Below are 10,279 nucleotides of genomic sequence, written 5' to 3'. Positions count from 1 at the left end.
AATTCAAGTATCAGTGGAAAGCATCAAAGTATATTTTTTCAAGTACTGTACTTAAGGATAGCATTGAGGTACTTTACTTCTTGCTTTACGTTTAAGAGGGAAATATTGTACTTTTTACTGCATGACATTTCATTGATAAGTTATTTTACAAATTCAGATTAATGATACAACAAATAAATACATCTATTATTGTAAGTTACTACTATTACTAAACAATAACTAATGATTTTTAAGGCGTTACAGCTTGAATCACAGATTAGGTATGTACTTTGTTTTTTGAGCTGATGTTGCTGTAACTCAACTAGCTCTCTACGTATGACCCTTTTACTTTGAAGGCACGTCGTTATTTTCCGGTACCTTCCTGGTTGTTTCAGTGTGACTTTACCCTGAACGAAGAAGGTGTCCATGATGACAACTTTAAAATACCAACAGTAGCGAAGGCGGGTGTTCATTACCTGTGGCGGAACAAACCATGCTAATCAGCCGTTACCTCGTCGAGTGTCGTCTACGAGCGGAAATAGCTTAGCGGGCTAACGTTAGCCAGCCAGCTAGCATGAACTCGGGCTGCTTTTGTTTACATACAGTCCAGATGATGGGCCTGGATAGGTGTGTTAGCTAACGCAGCTACCCGACTTGTTTGAGGCAAAGTGTCATCCTAACAGTCTGCACGGTCAGGACCGCTGTCGTCCATCCTAACGGCTGCCACCTTAGGGGTAAGCTCACCAGCGGTGCTAACTTCGGGAGACCGATTTAACACTTGTTGTGAGTCAGAGCGTCAGGACATCCTGTTGTTATTCACAGGCAGGTTACATGACATTTTACATTCCTCATGGATGGATGACTGAACGGGCCTACCTGTTAACGTTTAAACAGCTCAGTCCAGGACACGTCCTGATCATGGACAATATTCATCATAATGGCAGACAAATGAATAGTAATATTGAGTGTCTGTAAATTCAATGTAATACAGTATTTTGAATTTTTTTTCTTTTCATATTACAGCTGCACATCAAACTAAGACGGCTAACAGTTTATTTAAATACATCAAAAATTTTAAATCAGTTTAAATTAGAAAAGTGCACCTCGCGGTTCAAAAGGTTTTTTTTGTTTTTTTTTTGCAATTGTTTTTTTTAATTATATTTTCTATAGTTGTATTTAATACAGATACCAAAGCACACAACATAAACATATCAAACATATCTGAGTGGTCGGTCAGCTTCTCTTCATCTCCATTCAAATAAATATAAGGTTCAGGTGGCAGGAGTCAGTCTGCAAAATTTTTAAATATGTTTTATAGAATATTTCTTATAGAAATCTAAAGACAGTCGCTTTACAGCATACTGAAAGGCAGCAAATTCTGTCATTTGAAGCCGAATCCAGAGATTGTTTGGCTTTTTTTAATATTATCTTTACTTGAAAAAATGACTAAAATGGCTCACTGATAATCAAAATAATCAATGTATAGAAAAATAACCAACAAATTTTGAGAATTTGTCATTTTAGTCGTTTCTTAAGCAAAAATAGTACAAAAAAATGCTAAATGTATTTGGTTTTAGCTTCTCAGATCAGAAGATTTGCTTTGTATTATCACAGTTGTGTAAACTGGATTTCTCAACATCTTGGACTTTTGTACAATTTTGCAAAACAAAACATTTGAAGAGAAGACGTTGGACTGGGGGGTTTGGATGGGGATATTTTATTAACTTTATGATTCATCAGGTGGAAAGTCTTCAGATTAATGGATAACGTACGTACGTAGGACTTCCTGGTGAGACCGCGCATCTCAGTAACGCTAATGTGTTTGTTGCAGTGATGGAAGTGTCCTCTCAGGATCCACCTCTCATGGCTATGGACCTGTCAAAGGGCTACTCAGTCAATCCCCTGACCTGCAGCCACACTGAAGCCATGGACCTGGCAAAGAAGCCCGAGTGGTACCACAGACGCCCGCCGAGCTGCAGCACGGAGATCAGCTCCCCGTTCAGATCCAGAGCCTCGTCCTCCTACAGCTCTCTGTCCACGCTGCTGCACCCCGAGCCGGGTGCATCTGTCCACTGCCGGGACGTGGAGCAGCAACCGGAGTCCATAGGTAACTACATGAATTCGACGCTAACTCGGGGGTTGGATCTGTACCGTGACGGAGTCCACGGCAACCTGTGGCATCCAGGTTTCTATGGGCCGGACCAATCCGGAGGTGCGGTTCCTGAAAGCAGCGGCGGAGAGGAGAGCGACAGCGGCTCTGATGTTATTTTCCTGGTTTCCTCAGCCAAGGAGCCGCTCCTATGCAGTCCTTTCATCCAAGACAGCGTGAGGCACATCGTGGAGCCACTGTCTCCAGCCGTGTCCTCACTGGATGAAGGGAGAGGTTGCTATCACCTACCTCAGCCTCTGAGCTCGCCGAGTCCTGACAGCTCATACTCGGAAGACTCCTCAGACAGCTCAGTGGACATTCCTGTACATCACACCAGGCCTGTAGTCCTCCTGTCAGACCTAAGTGCTGTTTACGGCAACCCTGCTGAATCTCCGGTCGATGTTTCAAGCGATGACAGCGACGTTATCGAAGTTTCTGTCACTAATGAGAAGACGAAAAGCAAGAAGTTTCCTTGCAGGAAGAGTCTGGTGAGAGAAACGCCTCCTCAGGATGAGGATGAAAAAGCTCCACCCAGAGAAGTGCGGCGCAGCAGCAGAATCAGGAAGTCGGTCTCTGAAACGCCTCAGTTTACCTGCAGCGCGTCTCGGCACAGTCTGAGGAGACGAGCCAAGAACGACGCCGTGGGTATATACAATGAAAGCTGTGATTCCGATGACATGATCGAGTACGCGGTGAGGCTGTCCAGCTCGGATGCAGACGAGCCGACCTCGCCGCCAAAAGTGTCACAAAGACTGAGCAGAAACTCAGAGGAGTCTGCCGTACACGCTCGGACAGACAGGAAGTTGCAGCGGAGAGAGCTGCAGCCTCGCCGCAAAGTGTCCCACACGAAAAGCATCGGCTGTAAACGAACGAAGCCTCTCGCCATTTGTAAAAGTAAAAAGTTAAAAAGAACTGACCCGAAAGAGAACAGTAAAGTCCCAAAAGAGCAAAGCAACAAGTCAGCAAAAACAAAAACTGTCGTGACACGGAAGAGAAGAAGACGCTCGCAGGCCGGACCTCGTGTTCAGTTTCCTCCCACAGAGCCAGAAATCAAGCTCAAATATGCAAACATAAAAGAGGAAAAAAAGGACAAGAAGTCTGGCAGCTTTTACCCCTTTGTTCACATGGAGAAGAGGATGTGCACCGTTGTCAACTATCAGGAGGAGGAGGCCTCAGTGAGGAGCAGTGGAGGACAGCAGCAGACCAGGTCTCTGTCGGGGTTCGTCCCCAACACGTCCTGCTACCAGCTGGGTCGCTTCAGCTCGGAAAGCCGCTGTCAGGCCGCGCTGCGGTGCTGCCTGTGCGGTCAGACGGCCAACGCCATGGGCCTCGGGGACCTTCACGGCCCGTACCATCCCACCGGCCCGTCCGTGGACGTCCACAACCGGGACCGCAGGACCGAGCAGAAAGACGGAGAACATTCACCCGTCAAAAGCCATTCAGTGAACTCCTCAGACGACGGTTGTGACGTTGGCTCTGCTGTCCAGAGCAACAGCCACTCGCTCCCAAAGGTGCCTCTAAATCTGCACGAGTGCTGGATCCACGAGGACTGCGGCATCTGGTCGGCCGGAGTCTTCCTGGTCAGAGGGAAGCTTTACGGGCTGGAGGAAGCGGCTCGGCTCGCACAGGAAACAGTGAGTGACGCGTTAGGACTGAGCCAGCAGCTGTCAGTCATGTGACAGCCAGTCAGTGACCTGCTGCTGCCAAAGTGCGAGCTTACGTTCATCTGTGCTGTTACGCCTCACACCTCACTGGTCACTTTGTCTTCTCCATCAGCCGTGGGTTTTCCTGATCACTAATTTCCCTGACATTTAAACAGGAAGTTAAAACTTAGTCACCTAGACTCAAAGTAAGAAAACACTCAGACAACAGTCACGTTTGAGAGCAGGTTTAATGTTGTCCGGTGAAGTATTGTGTGTACAATCAGAGCCAGGTTAACCACATTCATGTGACTGTGACTCTTCAGCGGGAACATGAAGACGTTATGAGGCACCAGAAGTCTGAAATAGTCAAGTCGTGTGTGTTTTATTGCTGCAGCTGGTGGTTATTCATGAAGGGTTAATCTGCTGATGAATTTTTTCCATCAGTTGTCTTCAATTCAGTTCAGTTCAGTTTATTTATATAGCGCCAATTCACAACAAAATTATCTCATGACACTTTCTAGTTAGAGCAGGTCTAGACCAAACTCTTTAATTAATTGTGAAAAAAGGTCAGTAAACTTTCCTAAAGCTCCAGGTGGCATCTTCAGAAGTCCAAAACCCCAAATTCTTCAGTTTACATGACAAGAAGAAGCAGCAAATCCTCCCACATGACACCAGCTTAATTAGCTTAATTAATGAATCTAAGGTGGATATTATTTTTACAGTTACAGTGCAGTACAGAAAGAGTCTGTTAGGGAAACACAAAGAGGGACTTTCAGTTTTGATTTGACTCATTTTTCTTTCAGCTGAAGTCTAAACTGTATTTTCACTCAAAAGGTTTGTTGTTTGTGTTGTTTGTTTTCCCCTCACTGTGTGCTTCTGTCTTCAGGTGTGCTCCACGTGCCAGCAAACAGGTGCAATAATGGGATGTTTCCAGAAGGGCTGTCCCAGAAATTATCACTACAGATGTGCCATCCAGTCAGGTACAGCAGGAAACGTGTCAGCTGTAGAGGCCAAAGCCTGTTTGGAAATATGTTCAATAGTTAGCCTTGTCTTGTTTTGTTTTGTTTTTCTGCTAAATCTTTGCCTGTTTAAAGTGACAGCTTCGTCAGGCTTGAGTCACTTGTGCTTTTGTGACTCGTGTGGGAAGGCTGTCGTTCTCCCTCAGCCTCGCGTGACGAATCCTTAAGGATATTTATCGAGGCTGTCGTTCTCACTCAGGCTGAGATGACAAATATTAAAGTCTAAAAAGGTCTTATTTTGTGTGTCTTTCAGGCTGTGTGTTAAATGAAGACAACTTCTCAGTCCGATGTCCGGAGCACAAGGTAAACCGAGAGAGAGCAGTCGGTTCAAACTCTGTGATTGGTGACGTGTGAGGAGCTGAATGGCCTCTGGGGGTCACTGTTGTCACATTCAGACCCCACGTGTTGTGTTTGTGTCCAAAAGTTGTACGTGTGTGAAAAATCAACATAAAAGAGAAGTGAAGTGTGTCCTCACGGATGAAACAGTGTGAGGGGAAGCAGCAGCACACATAAAGTGTCCACTCGGAAAAAGACGGAGCCTGCTATATGGCCAAAAATATGTGGACGCTGAGGCCTGAGGCTGTTTTTCACACTCTTGACCAATGACTGCGTATAAAGATGTATGAAGCCAAAACACCTGGATGCCCCCTGGTGGCCGGCTGCAGTACAGGTCATAAACACCCCCCATCTTTATAAATGTCAGCGACACTGACTAAAACCCCTAAATGTTAATATTAAAACTATGTGTTTGGGTAAAGTAGCTTATTAAATTTTAGTATAAGCACAGATTTACATTTCTGCTTTTTGCTGTGTTTTCTGATAATCATCACAACATTTCCTGCTTTGGAAACATGTTTTTGGTGAGTTTGTTTATTTGCAGCTGATGTGTTCGTGTCCCACAGAACAAACTGTTGAGAAGACAACACAAGAGATGACCTGAAAGACATTTTGGGAGGCACATTCGGAGGTAAATATTATTATTTAATTTAAACAAGTTTAACTGCAGCAGCTCGTTTGAGCTTGTTTAGAGCTGCAACAACAAAAGATCACAAGAAAACCGTTTTCAACTGTTTGGTCAGTCAGTTAATCATTTAAGTCAGTTTTCAAACAACATTTGGTGGTCACAGCTTCTCAAATTGGTGCTTTTTTTATATTACAGTAAATTAAATTGTATTTTGCAAGATGTTTATAATTTTTCACTTTCTGACTTTTTGTTTGAAGGAAAAAATCTTCACATTAATTGAAAATAAAAATGATTGTTAGCTGCAGCTCTACCTGTTTGTAATTAGAAAAGTTGCATAAGAACAGACTTAGTTTGTGTCATCCTCAGCATCTGATGTGCTCTTGTTCCAGAGTGATCCACAGATCTCCTCAGGGTGCGACGTGATCTGCCTGACTTCACCGCTGCAGTTCTGTAACGCTAATTAATGCGAGCGTGTGTGTTTGCTCAAGCAGAAGGCGAACCTTCTGCTGAGAGTCATCAAAGAGTGAACGACCAGGGGCCACGAAAGGGTTTTTATCAGATGTGTGTGTGTTTTGTTCTGTTTCTCTGTGTGTGTGTGTGTGTGTGTGTGTGTGTGTGTGTGCAGGGAGGTGTGTATGATCCTATTCTTGAAGATCTGCACTTGGACTAACCACATCACAAATCCAGTTTCTTATTTGAACATAATTATTAGAGTTTAAATGAGATATATTGACTTGTTGTATAGAATACGATATCTTTATATGAGGCCACCTCTTTTCTTTCTACACTTTTTGTACTACTTTTCTATCACTGTTTGTGCTTCAGTCATCTCATAACCAACATAATTTATTTTCATCCTGTTGCATGCACAGTTGATGTTGGCTACGATGCACTTTACAGTATAATTTTATCCTTCAGTTGTTATTTATGTCTGTTTGTAGACTTTGTTCTTCTCTTTTTAATAAAATTATTTAAATTTAATGTAAAGCTGCACTAAGCAAGATTTACATGTAGCAGTAGTAGTAATAACAATAATAATAATATGGAATTATGGAATTATTGTCAAAATTACAAAGTAAGGCTGCAACCTCCCACCCCTTCTAACCGAGAGCACAAACTCTACAGTCATATTGAAGCTATTTCAATATGAATTATTTTCCTCTGCTTACAGGATTTGGAAATTTCCACTTTACGACCAGAAAAAAAATCACTCAGCGAGAGTTTGAAAAAGAAGCAAACATCAGCCTTTTGCTGGCCGAGCTGTTCGATCCTTCTCTTATGTAAAGGTAAAGGGTCAGTTCACTGAAAGCACACAAGTGCTCTAACTCAGACAGATTAGGTGACACAAAATTTGACATTTATATTATATATTTTATATTTATTTATTTCAGTGATTTTTAAAATGTTTGAGTATTTTTTTTTTTTTTTTTTGGCAAAAGTGCCACACACAAATACTAATTTCATCGTCTCATATTTGAAGGTTTGCTGCTGTTCTCTGTAAACATTAGGGTTGTAGACTTGACTAGTCAGACTGTTTCATATTTACTCATCGATCAGCAGCACAAGTCATGTGCTGAGGGATGAAATAGGACAGTAAATAATGAAAGCTTGTGTTGTCATTACGTCTCAGTGAAGTTTCAAAGCCCCAGTAATCATATTCTGGACTGCCCGACTTTGTTGTCGTGGACTACTGGTTTCAAGCGTCTTACTTCAGTCGGTGCAGGTGTACGTGTCTTAATGGCTCAGCCAAACTGTTGCAGTAACACAAAAATGCCACAAGGTGGCAGTAGTTCCATTTGAAGAACTGTAACGTGATTGTGCAAGTCACTGAACTCATTCATGCAAAATATTTCAAAATAGAAGCCTTGTTAAGAAATTCTGTCCACTGAAACACTAGATGGCCTCAGACAGATACAGGAAGTGTGTCTCTCGTACAAGCCCGCTTCAGATCCGCCTCTGATCCCCTCTGCAATTTAGGTAAAAAGCCAGTGAGGAAATTCAGTGCGTCGCATTAGCCAGTTTAATACTACAGTTCCCATATGTGTTTTTATTTGTTGACATTTTGGCAAATTAGCACAGTGGAAAGTTTTCCAGTTTAGGTGTGAACAGACCAGTTATGTTTTTGTGATTTGAGTGAACTGACTCTTTAATGTATTTTACCTGTAAGTCACCGCGTTGAGCTGATGTCGCATAGTGCAGCTTTAACTTTCCATGTTTTACCGAGCTCTTGTATTTTAGTTCACATGAGTCCTTACTGTGCTGACACATCAGAGGCTAAACAGGCTCTTAAAGCAACGGTTTCACTCCTGTACTTTTTATTATTTGCGAAATCAAAAGAATATTAATGTTATTTAATAAAAGTCATTAAAACTGAAGCCGTGTGTTTATCTTGAAATGGGAAATTTGATTTATGAACGCTGACTTTTGCAGTGAGCTTCCCTCAGTGTTTGTTTTGCAAAGCTCTCGTGTTCTTTTTGTGCAGAAATTGGGATCCTCGATGGCTGCTGCTCCTACACAGGAACAAAATGTTCTCGCTGGAGGGAACAAAGTGTGTTTTGGTTCTGGCAAGTCACCAAATACCTGAAGGGGATTCTGTGTTCAAAATATTTGTTTCCAGAGCAGTTTAACTTCTTTAAGCATCATCTCGAAACAAGCAAAAAGACTTTTCTCACGGAACAAATTTCAACCTGTGTTTAAATCAAATGTGATTCCACAGCTTACGCAACGTGATGCGGTTTGTTTGCTTTGGGTGACGGAGGAAAAAGCTTGTGAGTTTGTGCACAGAAGGTCAGGTGTCGCCATGTTGTAGGACGAAAAAGCAATCCTTTTTGTTTGTTTAACTTCAGAGTACTGCTGTCTTTTTCTTTTCTGGGATCATCAGGGCTATTTCAAGTGAAGTACATTATAACATAATATAATACATCATGGATATCATATGCAAATCCAAATAAATATGTGATAAAATTCATTTTAGTAGAATTTTGCAAATATTACTGCACTCATTACAGAAAATTCCAACTAACCAGTGACCAAAAAATAAAATAAGCAACCAAAACATAGCACTACTCCTTTAAAGGGGAAGCAGCTGTGAATACTTCCTCCTTTAATATAAAGAGTAAATAATAAATGGCCAGAAGTAAACACAGATTGTAATGTATTGTGTTGTTAAGATGCAAAAAGGTACCAGGAACTCAAGTTCTCTAATTAACTGATTTCCTCTGCCAGCCGAGCTCAGATTATGATTAGTGAGTGGGGATTCTACATATTTTAAAACAAGAGCAAACTCAGGAAATGTTGTTTACAGAGCAGATATGTATGCTGTAGCAGAGCGAGGCTGCATTTTGATTTCAGCTGGCCTTTAAGTTGTTTTTGTTTTTTACCAAAGCCAAGCAGCCGAACATGTGGGCAGTGAGCTGCTGCCGCATTACTAATGTGGAACAATTAATATCTGAATATTTTTAGCTGCCACAGACTTTCACACCAAGCACCACTTTCTGAGTCACGACCCCACTTTCCATGGAAATCCATTCCTGCACGCACGTCACAGCGTTAGGTCTATCTCGGGAAACATTTGGCAACTCTTCATCACATCATTATCAGATGCTGGTCACCTGTCTGTATCACTTCGTTGTCCTTAAATGGACTCTCACCTGCTGGAATAGCCTGGCAGCCAGACTGTGTGAGCATATGGATACTAAACCACAGGAAACAGCATCTTCTTAATGCTGTTTGTTAAGTGTGTAAGCAGGGCAGGAGCACATGAAGATAAAAGTTAAATAAACTATAGATATTTGATTAAAGGGAGGTAGAGCTTGTGAGATCATCAACATTTATTTTGATGCTCTCTCAGAGGAATCATACTGATGAGGAAATTTATGAAAACTGGGATCAGATGGTTAACATTCCTGTAATTTGCTGAATCGCTCAGGCTGAGATGTTGTGTCGTCCAAAGCCATGCTGGCTGCCCAGTAAGGCTTTGAAATAAATGCTAATGCCAACATGCTAACACATTAGCATGTGAGGTGTGCAATGTGTTCGCCATCTTGTTAACGTGCTCACAGTGTTGACTGCTTATGTTTAGCAGGCGTGATGTTTACCGTGTTCAGTACAAACTTGTTAGCATGCTAACATTTGTAAATTTGCACTCAGCTCAAAGTACAGCCGTGTTGTTAGTGTTGCAAGGCTCAACTTTTACCTGATACGGTGCTCGAATAGGACCATGAATGTTTGTATAGTGAGGTTAATTCCGTTGGAAACCATGAATCTTTGTTTTTTCGTTCAGTTTCATAATCATTTATGAAATTAGCGTCGGCCTCAGCTGTACTTTGAGCTTCATGCTAATTGGCAAGTGTTAGCATGCTAACACTCATCAGTAAAATGGTGAACCTGCTCCACACAGGCACAGCAGCGTCACTGTGAGCATGTCATCATTTAACAGGCGTGTCAGTGATTCTGTCACGGTTGAACTGTCCGTCTGGGTTTATTTTGTGGCTCAAATGGCTTCACTGTTGACACCTGCAGCCAC

The 10,279-nt window shown here is 42.2% G+C and overlaps 1 protein-coding gene across 1 annotated transcript; it reads left to right on the top strand.

Annotated features, from left to right (window-relative positions):
- The first annotated feature begins 310 nt into the window (after nt 1-310).
- LOC124072910 lies at nt 311-7,303 on the top strand. The gene is made up of 6 exons (XM_046414693.1): nt 311-713; nt 1,811-3,762; nt 4,658-4,751; nt 5,044-5,093; nt 5,693-5,757; nt 6,144-7,303. The coding sequence occupies exons 2-5, from the start codon at nt 1,813-1,815 to the stop codon at nt 5,723-5,725; spliced, it is 2,127 nt and encodes a 708-aa protein (XP_046270649.1). The 5' UTR covers nt 311-713; nt 1,811-1,812; the 3' UTR covers nt 5,726-5,757; nt 6,144-7,303.
- Nucleotides 7,304-10,279: the final 2,976 nt, after the last annotated feature.

Source organism: Scatophagus argus, chromosome 16 (genome assembly GCF_020382885.2).
Source record: "Scatophagus argus isolate fScaArg1 chromosome 16, fScaArg1.pri, whole genome shotgun sequence".
Classification (NCBI taxonomy): Eukaryota; Metazoa; Chordata; class Actinopteri; family Scatophagidae; genus Scatophagus; species Scatophagus argus.
This window is presented reverse-complemented; position numbering and strand designations above follow the sequence as displayed.